At 39.7% G+C, this 19,157-nt stretch overlaps 2 protein-coding genes across 2 annotated transcripts; one reads left to right on the forward strand and one right to left on the reverse strand.

The window, feature by feature from the left end:
* Window positions 1-4,989: 4,989 nt before the first annotated feature.
* Window positions 4,990-6,996, reverse strand: pole4 (polymerase (DNA-directed), epsilon 4, accessory subunit). Its single transcript, XM_084355997.1, has 4 exons — window positions 6,605-6,996; window positions 6,170-6,254; window positions 5,979-6,020; window positions 4,990-5,257 (listed from the first exon to the last, which is right to left on the reverse strand). The coding sequence occupies exons 1-4, from the start codon at window positions 6,851-6,853 to the stop codon at window positions 5,241-5,243; spliced, it is 393 nt and encodes a 130-aa protein (XP_084212123.1). The 5' UTR covers window positions 6,854-6,996; the 3' UTR covers window positions 4,990-5,240.
* A 118-nt stretch (window positions 6,997-7,114) lies between these two features.
* On the forward strand, window positions 7,115-16,265 carry LOC311259165 (serine/threonine-protein kinase NIM1). The gene is made up of 5 exons (XM_084356093.1): window positions 7,115-7,184; window positions 8,244-8,303; window positions 10,329-10,631; window positions 11,816-12,084; window positions 13,643-16,265. The coding sequence occupies exons 2-5, from the start codon at window positions 8,282-8,284 to the stop codon at window positions 14,393-14,395; spliced, it is 1,347 nt and encodes a 448-aa protein (XP_084212219.1). The 5' UTR covers window positions 7,115-7,184; window positions 8,244-8,281; the 3' UTR covers window positions 14,396-16,265.
* Window positions 16,266-19,157: the final 2,892 nt, after the last annotated feature.

Consider the following 19,157-nt stretch of genomic DNA (forward strand, 5'->3'; position numbering starts at 1 on the left):
GTGGTGGTTGCGCCTAAACCTAAGCAGAGCACAAGCACAGCGTTATGAGAAGAGAGAGATAGAAATTGAACCTAAACAAGAGAGAAATTGCAACATATAGAAACGTTATTTTCTTATCTTTGGTTGCAGAAATGTACTTAGCTAACATTTATTCTGGCAATTGGGTTGGCAACAAGCGCTGTGGTTCATGGTTGTCACCTTAAATTCCAGGTCAATGGGTCAAACCAGAAAAAAAGGCACTCTTTGATATTATAAATCATAACCATTTGTCTTGTTTGGCATGTCAGGGGCACATTACCATCTTGTTCAAAGGTTGATGATTTCCTGTTTGGTTACCAAGTTCCTTTAAGTCTTGCCAGAATTACAAATAATTAGCAAACATTTGCAGCTTGAATGTCGGTAAAAATGCAACATGTGGCTGCAATTGATTCTTGATCTACTGAGGCTGACGCTGAATGGTGGAAAAACTTATATCTTCCCTCAAGTTATTCCTGTTGGATTGACACCAAAGTCTGACATTTATAGTTGAGATAGCTTGGCCAGTTATCTGCAGGGAGAACCAAGATTCATCACCAAACAAAAATGACACAGGAATGCATCATACTTCACTAATAGTTGTTTTTTTCCTTTTACATGACTTACAAACTGTCTCACTAAAACCACTGCGGAAATTATGAGGGTAAAACTCCTATAAAAGTACTCCCCAAGTTAAAAATACATAAATCAAGCTCACAAATTAAAACAATACATCGCACTTCATTAGTCTAAAGCCTTTGGACGTACTGTACTCTGGAAGTAGACAAATGTTAAGTACGTTGGCAGGCCAATGCTGGAACCATGAGTCACTTCTCATGCAGGGAAATATTGTTTTAGACACTAATGTGGGACATGTAATGGACACATTTTGTAAGGGTAGATCAGTATGGGCCGGCCTGAGTTCCTGCGGTTAAACAGATCTAACATTGAACAAAATATCCTTTGGCTCCTGAAACACTTGTTGGAAGAAATATTCAGACATTAAGGCAACAGCATGTCCTTTATGGGCATACACATCCGAATCGTGGATATGAAAATATGCAGTCTGTGAACAGAGGGGTGAGGCTGGGGTAAAAGTGTGTATATACATGTGTGTGTGTGTGTGTGTGTGTGTGTGTGTGTGTGTGTGTGTGTGTGTGTGTGTGTGTGTGTTGGGGGTGGGGTGAACCGTTCAAGAAATTGACCCAAGAAATCAGGTTGGAATGTCAGCTGCAAAAACATACCTTCCACATGACTACAGGTCGACTTGTGAGCCAGATACATTTCCTGCATATCTTCGCAGCGATTAGAATATCTCCTGTCAAGGTGTGCAGACTCACAAACTAAAAAAAGAAAGGAAGCGACAGCAGTGAATAGTAGTGATAGTCTTCCTCTTTGAGGGGGTGGAGAGCCTGAGATGTATGGAGGGATAGTATGGCCTCCTGGAGATGTTGGAGGGCTCGGTTCAGCGCACTGAGCATGCAGCCTAAGAGATATTACTGTACCTGAAAGGGATTTCCGAGGGATAAGATGCAGGGGGCAATACTTCCACTAATCTGTGAAACAAGGCAAGCAGGGAGGTGAATGAAACAGACAACAAACTGCCTGCTGGAATCAACCTCTGAATCCAGAACCATGAACACGTTTCTTTGTGCTCCAAAGGCATTTAGATTATCTTGAAATCAGTTATATGATGTTCTTGCGAAACATCGTGCTTACCACTGTTATTGTGAGTATGTTCGTACATTAGCCCGCGTACAGCTTCACAGAGCTGCTAGCATGGCTGCTGTCTCTCAGTCATGTTTAACTTTGGAGCCAGGCTAGCTGTTTGGACCCGTTTCCAGTCTAAAAGCTAAGCTATGCTAATCACCATTTGGCCTTAGCTTGATACTTAACATACAGATATGAAAATGATTTTCTCACCTAACTCTAAGAAGAAAGCCAACCAGAGCATTCCTGAACTGTTAAACTTTTTACATTTTATAGAAAGATCTTAGTAGTTAATCTATAGGTAAAATAATTTTACTCTAATATGTACCTGTGATCTGATTATAAATGCCATTATGATTTGTTTTACTGTGAGGCCTATATCTGAAATAACTACACAGTTAAATCAATGATTAAGCGTAATTTCCATAAACAAAGCCACAGGATCAAAGTTTATTCTCCCAGCATGCCATTTTCCCATCAAGACAAAGGAGGCTCAGTCAGCCCCAGACTCATTGTTCATGTCCAGTTCTGAGCAGGTGGAGGCTCGACAGTCTCTTTTCACATGAGATTTCCTTAATGGAATGTCTTTATTGACTGTGGAAATAAAATGATGTCCAATCCTTCAACATGTGATTACATTTTATTAGAAAAGAGTACTCTGTGTTCCCCTGTGCCAGTCAGGCATTCCTCTGCAGGGAGTTGACTGGTGCTCTTCTGGAACCAAACATCTGTGCTTCTCACAGCTCTGTTTCATTACTCCACGAAACACTAAACCCAGAAAATCAGCTTAAACACACTCAGGCATTTATTTTGAAAATCCCCACTGCAAAAACTCAAGGGGTCTTGACTGTGCCGAGAGTGTGAAACTGAACACTTTGGATGTGTTTAACAAATGCTGCCAGGAAGAACAACACACATCTCAGGTCTGGAGAGATTCAGATACATTCCTAATGCAAACTCCGACTCGATGTGATTTTCTCAGTGTCATACAACAGTCACTGTGTTGAGCAAGAAATCTAACCTGCCGCATTTCACCACTGGCGTGTACAGTATGTGTATGTCAAAATCTTGGCTCTCTAACTCGTCACTAAAGTTATCAAAAAAATGTAGAGGAGGAAATGGAAATACTCAAGAACAAGGACCTTAAAATTTTACTTCAGAATAATACTTATGTAAATGTACTTAGTTACATTCCATCACTGGTTAAAATTAAATAGGACACACAAAGTTTGAAGATTTAAGACACAATTTAAAGCGGCAAAAGCACACATAGGTTTAAATCCTTTCTGAGGCATGTGAGGAAGTACATTGTGGAATGAACTACCTGTCGTAATTAGGGAGTGCCCCACATATCCGACGTTTAAAACTCATTTCAAACAATGGCTTCAAGAAAACCAGAGCTGTGGTCACTAAAATGGCCATGTTGTGCATGCATTCTGTTCATTTTTGTATCATTTATTATATATCTGTGTATTGTTACTGTTTTTGTGACCTGCCGAGGGGCTACAGATGTAAATTAGCATTCCTGCTGAACTCAGCATGTATACGTTGTGTATTTTTACAATGATATTCATGAACTTGCTGTCCCTATCAAATAAACAAATAAAAAAATGTTTTCACAAATACTTTGTCAGTTTCTTTTGGTCTAATTGACTGTCAGGCAGTAGGTAAACAGCAATATCAGCGCTGAGACGACCACAACAAAAAGAAACTACCAGAGTTGTGCCCTTAAATGTTAAAATAAACAATCAAAAATGATGAATTTACTGCCAAGTTTCCTATAATAAAATCAGATTAACTCAGCAAATCCGATCAGTTCATATATCATCCCATCATTTTTGGTAGCAGTAGGTCTTCCTTCAAATTTGTTGACAGGGGCAGGACCCTGGACAGTTACTGCATCCCTGGAGGTCCCAGTATCAGCACCTTGGACAGAGGTGTTGACACAATTTGGTTCATATTGATAAAAAATGATTGATAGACAATGTGCTAATGTAGAACAATGTAGGTTCCCAACTGCGAATGTTGCATCTCATTTAGAAACATCTCACCTTACACATTTTCAAGGTGTTTGATGGAGCAGACACATCATTTCTGGCCTCCAGTTACCAATACTGAATACTGTCACCAACCCTTGATGATGGTTAATGGGCACTTGTGAGGGGAAGCATCTCTTCAGTCAGATGAGCTCAGTATGATGGTGTGATTTACTCCACATGCTGCAAACTCCATAAAAATCCAAATTATTTTTGCTGTGCCATTTAACTGAACATACTAAGTGGCAACAGAAAAGGACAGAGCCTGCTGCCAGTGTTTGGGAGGTGTTGACCACATGGAAAAGGTCAGAAACAAACAGAGTGGTGGCTTGCACACTTTATAGTCCAGAGGAGAAAATTACTCTGTATTCAACATTACAACCACAAGCTCGTTAGGGAACCTTGCAGATAAATGCTCTATGTACAGACCTAACAGGCTATAAGGAGCGCCAGGAGAATAACCAGTGTCAGGAGTTCAACAAACAAAATAAAAACAAAAATCTAAGCTAAAAAAACACATTGCAGCTAGTCAGAGGAAAATCAATGAGCAAAGGACACAGTGTTTTGAAAACGTGTGCAGCACCACTCTTAGCATGTCATATTAACAACTCTTTCTGAGTTTTAAAAAATTAATTCATTTTATCAACACTTAATCATGTGATGCAGGGAAACAGATGTACAAGCATGAAAACACTACTGAAAATAAATAACTGTATATACTCTTTTCTCTCAGGCTGGAGTGCCGTCAGTTACTCAGAGCTTCATGTTAACCAACACATGTCCAGCTGGAGCACTGAGGAAAGGCCAGGTGCAAAACAAAGACTCCTTCAGTCCACAGAGGTTATACCATATTTATATCTATATATATATCAAAATCTATTCCTGTGGACTAAAAGATTAGTTTATGGTTAGTACCATAAACAATAAATGTAAGTGGTCTGTTGTGAATGTGTGACTGGCTGCCACTGATGTTAGATTCAAGGCCTGAATTATCAGTCCAGCACTGCTGCCCGTTTGAATGAAATGGTTAAATCATGACTAAGAGTGTGCAATGCCTTCTCTTGTCAATGTTAAATATTTGTGTACTCTTGCAAATGTAAAAAATCTCAAGCAGTTAACTTATATTTTGATACTGATGACAGAACGACTACAAATGTCTTACAAACCACACATTTACTAATAACTCAGGGTGTAACAAACTGATGGACTGTTTGATTCTGACAGAAACTGGTCGTTTAAATCTTAAATTTATTTCACAAATATTTACAAAACATTTACATATTACCACTGATGTCTTCAAAGTGGAGTTTAAAAAATCACGATGGCACGTAGTAGAAAAGCATTTATAAATATCCAATTTGAGAGTTTGACTTAGAAAAGTACCACGAGGGTTTCCACAACAAATCGTGTCCCTGTAACTGAAGGTTTCTTGGATGGTTGTAGGTATTCAATGTTCTTGTCCCATTGAAGCATTGTTCTCTATTGATCTAGAGTGCCTACAGAGAAAATAGCAAGTAGAATTAGCACAAACTGTTCAAAAAAAGTAAATACAAAAGTCTCAAATACATGCATCTTCCTGAGCATGCTGTATGTTACATCTTTGTTAATCGTATATTACACATGTGGGACTTATTCAACCTGGTATTGGTAAACATAATTATATTATGTATACATTAAATGACTATAAAGACTTTAAAGGATAAGTTCATCCAAAAATAAAAATACTCAAGAGCTTGACAGCAAAACAGTGTTGCAGCATTCACCTAAAAACCCTGAAGTAGATGGGGTCTCGTTTTTTAAAAAAAGGCTCCATAAAGCTCATTCAGCAGGAACTTAGTCTCCTGAAGCCCACAGATCCCAAATGGATTTAAAAAGACATTATTTACACCCCTTTTAAAGTCAAAATCTTCACTGCAGCTGCTAAGCTAAAGAAGCTAGCATGAAGCGGGTGCACAAGCTAAACTGTGTGATGAGGGTGCAAACAACGTCTTTGCAACTCAATTTGGGATCTCGGGGCTTCCACCGACTTAGACTAAAAAATAGCCCCCATCTAATTAAATTGTTTAGGAAAATTATGGTTTGTTTTTTCTGTGAAGCTCTAGAAATGTTTTGTGGACGATGAATCTTCACCCGTCCTACTATCAGCATCGGTGTGAGCAGATAATGACTACGTTTCCATTTTTAAGTGAGAATTTCTAATGTCCTGGTAAGACTTACCTTCAAGAAATGCGAATTCATCTATGGCCTCTATTGCGTTGTCTGAAGAAGAAAGAAAGAAATAAAGAAAGAAAAAAAGAAGACAGATGGGAGATATAGAGGTCAATGCTGAGAAGTGATAGTAATTTATATTTTCATACAATCTGGCCACCATCAATGCACATTCATTCAGTTTCCTTTACAGCACTTACCCAAGTCTTTTCTTTGCAAAGTTTTCCTCTTCCCTTGCTGGGCATACACCAGGGCATCTTTGGCAATCATCTCAACAAACAACTCCTGGAAGAAAGAAACGCAATTAACATTCAAAAATGAAATACATTTAGAGACAAGACAGTAATAAGGAATAACTGTTATTTACCAGACCTGAAGGAGCCTGATTTAAGTTTTCAGTAGGCTCAAACATGGTGCCTTTAATGTCAGTTGTATAAGACAAACTGCTGCTGTATTTGATATTAACAATGACCACATCATTGTATTTTTCCACATTTATCATACTTTACTGTGAAGAATCTCACTGAATAGACAGATTAGTGTTACATTGTGAAAGCATAGCGGGTAGTGTTGAGGATTCCTGTTTGTGCAGGGTCTCCTTCGTGTTTTTAATGTTATTTTATTTAATTTTTTACCGTAGCTTTAGCGATGATGAACACAGACTCCTGGCTGGCGAGTGACACGTCTGGGTCGGTCTTCATGAGCGCCTTGATGCGGGCCAGCGGGAGTTTGGACAGCCGGCTGTGGGTCGCGGCGGCGGCAGGGCCTGTCTGCTGCTGGGTGCTCTCCTCCTCCGCCTCGGCCCCGCGGCTCTCCTCTTCGCTCCCACACCGGTCTGGGTCGTGTTCCGTTGGGGTGACAGGTGTAGCCACTGTGGCTGCCATTCTCTGCTTTTTAAAAATGTTTTTTACACAAACGTTATTTCCAAAAAACACACAAATCACTACGGGTTTCTAGCTACATGTCGCACATGACAACAACATTAGCAGCAGCGCGCCAGCATGTGCTTCCGGGCTTTCAGTGAGGCGCCTGTGCTGATTCGTCAGCAGCGCTGCCTGAAGTCCCGCCTCTTCCTCTCCCGCCAACTAATCCTTGTCGCTGATTGGACAGATTGAGAACCGAGATCCGGCTATTGGCTAGTTAAATACCAATCAACGAACGTTGCCTTGGACGACAACAATATTGAGGAGATGTTGATGATAAAGTCAGTAACGTGTGAGTTATATTTTAACTTACTTTGGGAACGACACGTTGGGAGATGAATATTTATCATCTTTATGTCATACACAGAAAATAACATGGATAAAATCCAACTTTACTCACTTTCTTTAATCTTTTTTGGCCACTTGGGGGCAGTGAAAACCAGCAGTGTAAACACAACACAGCCATGTTTTCAGCTAGTAAAGACTGATTCACAAACTCCTAGCAAAGGTGCTTATTTAGCCTTCACATTTAGAAGATATGGAGCTGCATTAGCATTCATTTTGAGTCACATTCCTGGTCACCCAAAGATTGTAAGTTTGATATCACTGAAATCAGTTGGACTGCACAAAACCAAAACAATGTGCTGAAAATAGGCTAAAATGCTGCATAGAGCTGAGGGGAATTTCAGACTCACTATATGAGAAATACTTTCATATACATTTGATCCATTCTTAATATAAAGTTTTGCATATGGTAGTTTTTATTCAGCTATATTCCCACTCTTTTGTTAAAATTGGAAAATAAAGTAGCAGCAAAGACCTGAACAATTTGGGAGTGAAATCACCTGATTACCTCTTATTTTTAATGCTTCCAGCTCCTCCAACATATTAATGTTTTTCTACTGAATATAATAACTCCCTGTACCTTATACATGTTAATATGTGTGATGTTTCAGTAATTTATTAATACTTGTAATTTTACTGTATTCTGTATTTATGATTGTTTTCATGAGCCGTTTCTGTAATAAAAAAAAATACAAAGAGATGTAAGTCAAAAGATGCAATCAATAAGGTGCCAAATGTTTAAGAAAGTATAAATAATTTGTGGACTTTCATGTCAGTAAAATTTGATATCGCTGTCTGAAATAGCCTTATTAATTTACTGGACAAATGGCACAGTTGCAACTCAAAAACACAATAGCTTTAAAGCAGTATTACTCACTCAGTTATTCGGGAGGTAGCATTTCCTCTATCGTTTGAGTCTATGAGAGATAACACAATGAGCAGGCCACTAATACACTGCATTAATCGGATTATGAGGCGTTTTATCCTCCTCTGAGACTCCTTTCAGTCCAGTTACAGTCAGGTGTTGCAGCCTGAGGGACAGACATGAAGGACCCACATCTCCCAGGTAAATTTATTTATTTGTTTCAAAAAATTCCTGTCTCCAGAAAGGGCTATAATTTTTTATTTTTTTTTCGAGTAAGACACTCTTCGTTAAGACTTCGTAAGCTGTAAATGATCTCTTCAAGTCATGAGCAAACACTTTTGCTTGTGCTTGTCCTCCAGCACAACACAGGCTTTGTCTCTTCAGCTCTTTTATTCATCAGTAAAGCTGATTATTTTAAACTCTATTAATGACTTACCATTCTTAATGGAAGGGTTGGTAGCTCATTAGAAAGTGAAAAACCTGTATTAGCATTCATTTCTGGTTTACAGATATTAACTGCATTGCCTGCAATAAAAGGTTGTTTTCTGAACATGGCAACTGCAGACTTCTTTATATTAAGGCCTGCTAACCAATCTGTAAGTGTTTAGTAAAAGATTTTTATGAATAATCAATGCAGCCAATTGATACTGCTTATAACACCTTTATAAAGGTTGTCTTTAGCTTTATTATTATTGGTCTATTTAAACTGCAAAATGGCTGTGTGGCTACTGAACTCACATCCATGTTTAACTCTAATATGCTCATAGGAATGCAACAACAAAGTTGTATGCAAAACAAATGCAGAGGTTTTGAATGTCTACAAAGTAAATTTTAAGATTCTGTAAGAAATTGCATTGCAATCCCACCTCTACCCAAGATAATTGTATTATAATTGCCATATTGAATTTGTTTTATTGGCAAGGCAATTTTATTTAGATAGTCAGCAAATTCAAAGTGTTGTATGTTAAAATACATCCAGCAACAAGTGACATGTACAGAATACAATACATACAATACAATAAAATGCAGCAGTAAGAAGAGGAAACAGAAAAAATAACTCTTATATTATTCTTTTCATATTGACCAGACCCCCCTATACAATATCTAAAAGAAGCAAGTAATCCGAGCCAAACTCAAGTCTACTAGACCCACTAATACTTTTTCTAAAAGCAGAAAGTAATCCCAGACACTCTGAGAGCTGAGCTGACTACAGGCTAAATTTATCCCACAAGGACCAGGACGAGACAGAGAATTATTTCACTGTTACAAAAGTTAAATCACTTATCGTTATACTGACGATTGGCTATTTTATCAAACTCAGTAACCATTTCTTCACATGTGCAGGAATTGGTAGATATGTCCTCTGTAAGACACCCAGACTGAGTTCAAGCTCTGACGGATGAAAAATCTGACATCTGACCCTAATGCTCATTCCTCTTTATGTAATGCTGAAACCTTTATAAACAGTTTCCTGTGAAAACAAAAGAAGTAGGATGCAAGCTTTACACCAAAGGAAAGTCAATATAATGTTTGGCCAGTTATTAAGAGAAATGTGCTGAGGTTGGAGGACTGTGCGTACTGTGATTAAGACTTGTGTTCCCAGAACAGAAGAAAACAGGAAAGGTCGACACATCCTGCTTTTGTCTTTTCATAAAAATTAAACCGGTATATTGAAAATGATTTAACGCGATCCAACATACAGTATATCAACACCTGTGAATCTAATAAGAGGCTCGTCGCAACAATGATGGCACAAAGGTGTTTGTCAAATAAAATTTGATTTGCATCCTGAGAATAGATTTAATGTCATCTAATTCAAATACACTTAATCCGACACAATCAGTTATTATTTGCTTCCTTCTCATAAAAGACATGCCAGCTTTAAACTGGACACAAACTAAGATGCAGGTTAGTTCAGGTTGTTATAAAAGAGGCCAGACGTTTTATCGCATGCGGGACAAAGTTAGTTAACATGAAGGCCAATCTCATTACCAGTGTCCTATGCATAGATCAGCCACATGACTTCTGGACATCGGCTTGTGTTAGACTTCCATGATCCCATCCAAAAATACCGTAAGAGAGTATCCTCCAACAGAAGTAGTGTTAGCAGTGCTAGTTAGTGGATTAAAGGGTCCACATACTGGGAGCTGCCTCTGCAAAGAAACCCACAACTCTAAACTGTTCTCAAACCTTTTCTTGTTATTTAAAAATGTCTTTTTTTTCAAGCCATCACATCACGCCTCTGGCCAAAGCAGAAAGGGAGCAAGAAATCAAAAGATGAGCCTCCAAAGGTGGAAAAGACAGCCAAATCTCCGACCCCTGCTACTGTATGTGCCATCCCGCAGCTGACTGAAGCAGAGAGGATGAATCAGTCTCCGTTTGAGAGGGTCGTCTATGACATGGCTCACAACGAGAAGATTGTCAACGACCTGATGCTCGGCAGGAGAGTCGGCTTCTACGAGCTGCGTGGAGAGGTCGGGCAGGGAAACTTCTCAACAGTCAGGTTGGGCATCCATGCCTTAACGAAAGGTCAGAAATCAAGAGTTATTAATGATGTTTTATCACATGAGTTCAGTTATTTTTCATGTTTATCCAGTTGAATCTTGTAGGCAATGTAGGCAAAAATTGTGTTGGGTGCTCTTGGGAAATGGGAGAAAAGGAGGATTTCAGAGACAATCCAGTCACTCCAAAAGAGAAAATATCAATAAATGACTAAGGAAACATTTAAAAGCCTTTGTCGTTATGGCTAAATTATTAAAAGGCCAATCATTAAAAAAATATTTACCTGTTAGGGCCTCTGTGGATGCCTCAACGTCACTTAAACTAATGCAGTCTTTTTCAAAGTAAACTGCAAAGAGTTACCTTTCAGAAGAGACCTGGATCAGGAATGTGGTTTAAGAACAATAGGGCTGCAACTAATGATAATTTTCATTTGTTGATTATTGTCTCGATTAGTTGTTTGGTCTCTTAAATGGTAAAAATGTTCTTGTTTTGTTCATAATTCAAAGATATCCTTACTGTCCTAGAGGAGTAAAGAAACCAGAAATGTTCACATTTAAGAAGCAGTTTTCTGTAAAAGAAATTATCAAAATAGTTGCTGATTGATTTCATAGTTGTTTTTAATCGATTCATTGTTGCAGCTCTTACAGTAGCCATGTTTTACTTTCAGCTTGTCGATCGGTATTGTGCACAAAAACCAGGGGTTGCATGTTAATTTAAGCTTAACGAATATTTTATCAAAGATGATGTGCATTCCCTTCTGTCCAGTGTTGGCAGTCTCACGTTATCCTTTTCTGTTTTGTAAACAGTTTGACTTTGGGGGGGATATTGAACATGATAATATTAAGGGTTTGTGAATAATGTAGACTGATCCCCTGAATAAGCCTTTCTGATCACCACAGTATTTTCTGACCCCTGCAGTGCATTTATTTACTGTTGAAAATCACACTTGTGTATGTGTGTGCAGGTTGATCTGTTGGGGGTTCTTGGTTATTGGCCACATTTTTGTCATACCTTAAAATAATGCTGCAACAATCTTCCAATTAAATTAGACGCCAAAAATGCATTCCTCCAGCAATGGCATTCATCCTCCTGTTTTCTCATGTGTTTAAATCTCTTAAGTACGTCTCCATCCTCATTCTGACCCTTCACCTTGTTAGACCCTCTCTAAGTCCATCACTAACATCTAAGCCTCCCCTCCTCTTCTGTTTCAGAGAGAGTAGCTGTAAAAATCGTGGACAAGCTGCGTCTGGATAAGAAGAGCCAGCCGATGACCTCCTCAGAGATCAACTGCATGGAGAAGCTTTGCCACCCCAACGTAGTGCGACTTTACGAGGTGTTCGAGACCAGCAGGAAGCTGTATCTGGTGATGGAGTACGGCAGCGGTGGAGACCTCTTCTCCCGAATCACCACTAGGGGGAAGCTGAACGACCTGGAAACCAAGCTGGTCTTCGCACAAGTCATCTCTGCTGTTAAACACATGGTGAGCTGCAGAGTCAGAATCAAGAATCTACTGCACCACACTGTGCTCAGTCTGTGACTCACATCCATGGATGTTTGAGGTATTCATTAATCATATTCAAAATTCATTAGAGCTGAATGTAGAAATAATCGTTTAGTCTGTAAATGTTTTCACCACTTTCATTTGAAGTGAAACTTACTCTTTTTTTCATAGTGTGGAGGAGAAGGCTGACAGGAAATGAAGGCAGATAAAATGCAACAACAGCTTCTCAGTCAGCCTTAAATCCCTAGACCACCAGATTGACCTATGATTGGGGAAGTCAGAATAAAAAATGTTAAGCTTGCCTGTTTCCTGTGCGAGGATAAGATTACTGCTGCAAATAAACATTTTACAGCATTGAAAAACAAAACCAACTCAAATTCAGTTTTCTGTGTGTCAATAATAATATGTAATGATCAGCGGTGAAAGTAGTACACAGATCCTTTACTTAAGTAAAACTATGTGAAAAAATACAATGTGATCTTAATCTTAATTGAACTCACGCTGCAAAAAAAAGTCCCTCCTGACAGATATGTTATTACCCCCACCAAGAAGGTTGTTTGTACCTGTCGGCAGGATTATACAAAAACTACAGAATGGATTTACAAGAAACTTGGACGTAGGATTCTTAGCTCAGAATAGACCCGATTAACTTCTGGCGCTGATCCAGATAAAAAGCAGATCGAGGAATTATTCCTCACTTTCTTTAACATTGTGAGATAGGAAGGTTTTCACCATTTTCGTTTATTTCTTAGGGAATAATGCATGGATCCTGATGAATAGGTGGCTGTGAGATTAAATTATGGCGAAGCAGTTATGGGTGGTTTAAAATTCTGAGAGCTACAGGTCTATTGAGTTTGATAATGGATTAGGCTTGATTCGGTTAAAGCAACATTACATTGAAATTGAAAAATTATGTTGCTTTAAAGGGGACTGCTAGACCTTGGTGGAGGCATACGCTCAACTAGTTTTTTTATTCTGATGCATTAATGTGGAAGCAAACATCTTACGGATGTAGCTCGTTGAGGTGGAGCGAGTTTTATCTAATTCATCCAGTAATAGTTTAGTCCAGTGGTCCCTAACCTGGGGGTAGGGCCCCTCCAAAGTCACAAGATAAATATGAAGGATTCAGAGATGTTAATTGGGTATAAAGGAGACACAGTCATTTTGTTCTTGACTTTTCGCTTTTGTGGTGAAATATTGAATCATTTTACTTAAGTAAATGGTTTCACTTAAGTAATAATTAATTAATTACTTAAGTGAAACCATCTGAGAAGTTCAGAGGGAACGTCTCTCTTTAGTGAAACAAGTCATAGACATCTGAATCATGGTACGGGGCCCCAACTACCACTGTTTTCTTGGAAGGAGTCACAAGCCGAGAAGGCTGTAAATCGCTGGTTTAATCCTTAACAGCCCCTTTTATTTTATAATCTTACAGCATGTGGGCGCTGTACGTTTGCTGCCCTCTGCTCCTCTGGGATGGGTTAATTAAATGCAGAACCCCTGCTGACATTCTCCCCATTCTTTGTCATGATTTCAGCACGACAACAACATCGTCCACCGAGACCTGAAGGCGGAGAACATCTTCTACACCACCAGTTATTGCATTAAGGTCGGAGATTTCGGTTTCAGCACAGTGAGTGCCCCTAATGAGCTCCTGACCAGCTTCTGTGGCTCACCACCTTACGCTGCTCCTGAACTGTTTAAGGACAAAGGTTATATTGGGCGCTACTCAGACACCTGGGCTTTAGGTATCCTTTTGTACTTCATGGTGACAGCCACTATGCCCTTTCATGGGGACAACCTGGGGAGGCTGAAGCGCTGCATCCTTCAGGGGGCCTACAGCATCCCGGCTTACGTGCCCGATCCATGCCAGTTTGTCATTAAGGGAATGCTGCGGCCTGTGCCTGCCGATCGCTCCACTCTCGCACAGATTACAGACAGTTCCTGGCTGAAGGGGATCGAGTACCCTCGTCCGTTTACCTTGTTGCCCCTGTCCCCGGCCCACTTTGCAAAGGACAACCAGGCTCTGTGTGTGGAGGAGCAGGAAGTGAAGGCTTTGCTGTCAGATCTGGGTATTGTGACAGTTCATTTCCAAAACAATCCCTGCTTAGACTGTAGGAGCCCGCTGACAGGAACATACCGGATCATTCTCCATCGGGTCCAGAAGAGGAGGTCGGTGGAGGCTGTCGGTTATTCAGCGCTCCACCCTGATGAGTATGGGAGTCCAAAGCAGTGGTCTATAGCGTCTGTGGCTAAACACACCCCTTCAGCTGTCTGTGCTGTACTGTAATGAGAAATAACTGGACTGGCTTCAGTTGTGGCTTCATCACATACGCATGTGCCCTTTTGCTCGCTGACACTCCTTCAATCACATCAAGCTCCTTTAATCTCTGAGGCGTTAGGTTACATGTTGGAGGGTTTCCAAGTTGTGCAATACTGACATGCTGACATGGCAGCCACATGGAGGTCTCTCTGTCCCTCAGTGTAAGTCAATTACAGCTTTCAGAACAGACTAGGCCATCTCTCTTAAGTAATTAGCTATGACTGTTCTCTGTTCTGATCACGTCATCCACCTCAAGCTTACTCACGCAAAACATCCATCAATTACTGTATGCCTATCAGCATTGTCAAATCCCTCTTAGTCAGTGCATAAATCTATTGCACTAATCCCGGGTCACATGGTCGTCCTAATAAGGGAGACACTGAGGACAAGCAGGGTCCGACACAGAGGAAACCTGAGACTGTGGAAAATAAAAACGTGTCCTCAGAAAAAATGAAGACCACATGAGGCCAGAATAATCAACAAAAGTTAAAACCAGCTGCAGCTGTTTTAGTTTTTTGGGGGGTTTTTTGTGCATTTTAAACGCAAAACCTGATGCCTAAAATGCCTTCATGTAATTTAGATAATTATTTAAAATATTTTTAAATATTATGCACATTTAATGATTGTCAGAAAGGCGCACACAGATGTTGTGTATTATGTTTTGCACAATTTGAATTCCATTTTTTAAAAGTATCTGTGTTAAAGGTGCAATATGTGAGAATTTTAGCAAAAAACATAAAAAAAAAAAAAGTGTACTTGTTTAAGTACACTTTTTTGTACTTGTAAGCTAACTTCCTAACTTTTGCAGTTAGCCATCACCTCCCTCCTCTCTTCATCACCACATGAACGTGCAGCAGTAATCACCAGACATAGCAGCAAACGGGAGGATCCTGCTCTCTGTGTGTTCACGAGCAGACAGGAAGGCCTCTTATGGATTTCTCTGTCCTGATTGGACAAAGTGGACAGGGATACCAGAAATGTTCTATTGTCTTTTACTGCATGAGCAGGGGGAGGAGAGACATGGGTTACTGACATGTCGAACACTATTAACACTATTTACGGAATAAAAAAGCTATTTAACACTTATTTAGATAAAAAAAAAACAGAATGAAGAAAAAACATTTCTGACGTTATGACATCTATATATTGTGTTGCAGAAATATCTGCTGAAGTTCGCATGCTAACCAGATAGCAACAGCTCGATCCGGTCGAACATTCCTGTACTAGCTAATGTGTTATAAACACCAACAGCTCCCTGGTGCTCCGAGCTCCCAGTTTGGACCACTAGATGCACGGCTAATTGGGCTAACTAGCTAATGGCAGCCACAAATAGCAACAATTAGTGGTTACTTAATGTATTTAAGGTATGAATTCAACAAGTGGCCAATTCTTACATATTGCACCTCTAAGTATTGCACTAATGCATGCTTACTGTATGTTTAAGGCAATACGTCCATAATTGCTTCATGCATAATGGCCTGAACTCCATGCAACTCTGTATTCATAATCATAGCAATGAAATGAATCAATCATTAATCAGAATTAAAGTATTTTCAAACAATGGCATTGGATTATTTTCTCTCAGTCCCCTCTTTCTTCCTTCCAGCAGGAGGCATGTTATTACAAGATCCAGCCAAGATTTGAACCATTTACACGTTGATATCTGCAAGGATGTTGATGATTCCTTTGTCCCAAGCAGCCCTGAATTATGAATAAGCTTTGACTCTCAAGACCTTTTGCAGGAGTTGATTTTGGAGCCATTTCAAGCACTTTCGGGAAAAGAGCTGATGATGAAATATGATGCACTTGTATGTTACAACTACAGAATTATGAAACATTATTTTGAGACCATGCAACTGTATTTCCTGTGAAGTGAAACCTTAAAACTTCTCGTAATGTTCCCTCAGAACCTCTTCTCACCTGTGAATTCCCCTCAAGGGCACAACAGTCTTCAGGAGCCAGGCATCACTCTTTGCCTATTACCGTCACCTAACAATTTAAAGTCAATGTTTCCAGTGTCTGCACGCCACTGCAGTGTTTCTTATCGGAGATTGGAACAATGATAAGCATTATATTTTGCAATAAAGTGTTGAACCCCTGTCTCCCCCCCCCCCCCCCCCCCCCCCCCCCCCAGCCTGTTCCCACACAAATGTGTACACAGTATGTGGGCAGGAGCAGATAAACAGTCAGAAGTTGTCAAGGTCCCAACGGGTGCCAAGTGTCGAGTCTTGACTTGTTGTTTATTAAAGAGTCTTGTTCTTGCTCAATATCACTGTGAAAATCCTTGCTATCACGTCCTCTTGAGAAAATTACGACCATCCTTTAAACCGATGAAGGATGCAGTGAATCATGTTCGTTGTGTGAGAAAAGATGAAATTAAACAGTCAGCAGCATCTGTCTGCAGCCCCTGTTTCAAAATTAGTTAATTTATGAGCTGAATTCAAAAGTTGTTTTGAACCAGAGTAAATGATTTACTTTGACGTCACATGATGATGTCAATCAGGTTCATTTAACATGGACAGAAACTTGCTTTTAGTTAAATACTTTAAAGGGGCTCTGTGGAACTTGTGTGCTTGTGTGTGCAGTCATTATTTTTTGTTGTTTCTAAACTAACATTAGCTACTGTTGCTCTCTGTAAGTGGAGCAGAGAGAGACACCGATACAAGGCACAAAGTCACATCCTTTGGACTGCCAAGGAAAATCCGACCCGAGTCCTTCAAAAAGAGATCCACAGTCCAGCAGCATTAAACAACTCAAACAAATCATCCACCGGCTTGTATAGGCGACCGAGAGAGACGAGGAAGGTCTAATTTTTACACAACATTAACACACGCTCACATGTGGCCAACAAAAAAGTGAGTAATACATGTAAAACATACTACAAATTCTTACATTGAGCCCCTTTAAGCGTGAAACCAACACAGAACAGATTTCAAAATCCTTAAATGAAATGATATCATCATAAGTCTATTGGGAAAGAATCACTTTTTAATCTGTTTCAAATCAGATGTTTTATGTCTGTTAACAGCTCGTAAATGCCACAAAAGACATTCAAATCAATGTTACGATTTAATGATTTGACACAACACTTTCTTTGATCAAGTTACGGCCTTATGAAAGCGATGAGTAAAATTAAACGATCAATATGTACGAATTTGAGTTTGCTCCCTAGTGTGAATTCAAGAGGTGGCTGTTTTTTTTACATAGTGCACCCTGAAGCTAAAAAAATCTCTGTTCGCTCTTTATCTTAACCTCTCCTCTGGTATTATCATGAAGAGCCAAGACATCGAACCCATAAGCAACTCAACATTTATTTGTTTTTGCATTTGGCAGTGAAAGAGCAGCCTTGGGCTCTGGATGTCAAGTCAGTTCAGTCCATGGTTGCGAAATAGAAGCAACTGCCTTATATAGACAATATCCTTTTACAACTTAACGAGAACACAACGTGACCAGGTGGCTGCTTTTGGGAAAACTGCAAATATGAAAAGGGTTTAGAAGTCTCTTATGATGTTTACATAACACAGCAAATGTTTTCATACTATTGTGTCAACATCTGAATGGTGATTTATGGTCCCTACTTGATTCCCAGCACCAGTGGACAAAGTTTCACTTCTACCAAAAGTAGTAGACGAGGTTGAAGGGTTTGATAAAAGCAGAAACTGAACTTCTTACTTTGATCCTTCATTTTGACGTATCAAAAGCGTGACCAGGTGTTCAGTAGGTGGTGAAGTTAAATCTAAATATGTGTAATCTTCCAGAGACAGGCAAGAAACGAAGCGCAAATGTCTTCAAATTGAGCACAATTGGAGCAAGATCTAACAAGTCTCACTGATTAACTCTCCCATAAAGAACTACAACTGTGCATCAGTTTTCAGGCATGCAGCACAGAAACTGCAAGTGAAGTCATAAAAAACTAACTGAGCCAGAGGTGAGAAAGAAAGAAACTGCTTCAGGGCTTGAGTCAGCAGCTGCAGTTCATCATCGCTCCCACATTATCTGGGTCATTATTCTCACACCAGTGATCTGAATAAAATAGAGGGTCAGCTGAGAGACTCAAAGCCAATTAGTGCTTTGTTAATGTGCCATGGTGTGAAAAATAAGGGCAACTGTAGCTCCGCTCTGTCAACACCTGCACTTCATGTTTGCTTTCACCATCTGGTTTCTTCTTCTGCACCATTTCTGCAGTTTGAGACACCTGAACCGGACAGTGTTGCTTATGATTACTCTAACGCTGAGGCATTCAATAGCATCCTGAAGCTGTTTACACCTGTGCAAGAAGCGTCTTGGGTGATCTGATCACACAATGATTCATTTGGAGGAATGTAGCAGCACTAAGACTCATTCCGCCTGCTAGACAAAATAACTACTGCTGCCAACAGTTGAACACGTAAACTGTGAAGTATACGTCAAATTGTGAAAGTTGGCTCGAGACGCATCCACTCACACAAAGCAACCCGCACAACATATCAAACTCAAAAAGTTTCTAAATGATGTGATTAGCTGCCGAGCCCAATCTGGAGACTCTTAACACTTTTTTGTTATAAAATAAAACCTAGATCAGCCATAATAATAAAATCAGCCATGAGAACAGATGTTCAGTTTAAACTTATCTGTGGATTTGCAGAAACATACTTAGCTTCCTTGTATTTTCGCAATTGGGTTTGGTTGGGGAATACGCTTACATGGCAGACTGATTATTTTGCTGTGTCCTAAATCCATCCCACAGACT

The sequence above is a fragment of the Pagrus pagrus genome (assembly GCF_965226575.1).
Source record: "Pagrus pagrus genome assembly, chromosome: 6".
In the NCBI taxonomy this organism is placed as follows: domain Eukaryota; kingdom Metazoa; phylum Chordata; class Actinopteri; order Spariformes; family Sparidae; genus Pagrus; species Pagrus pagrus.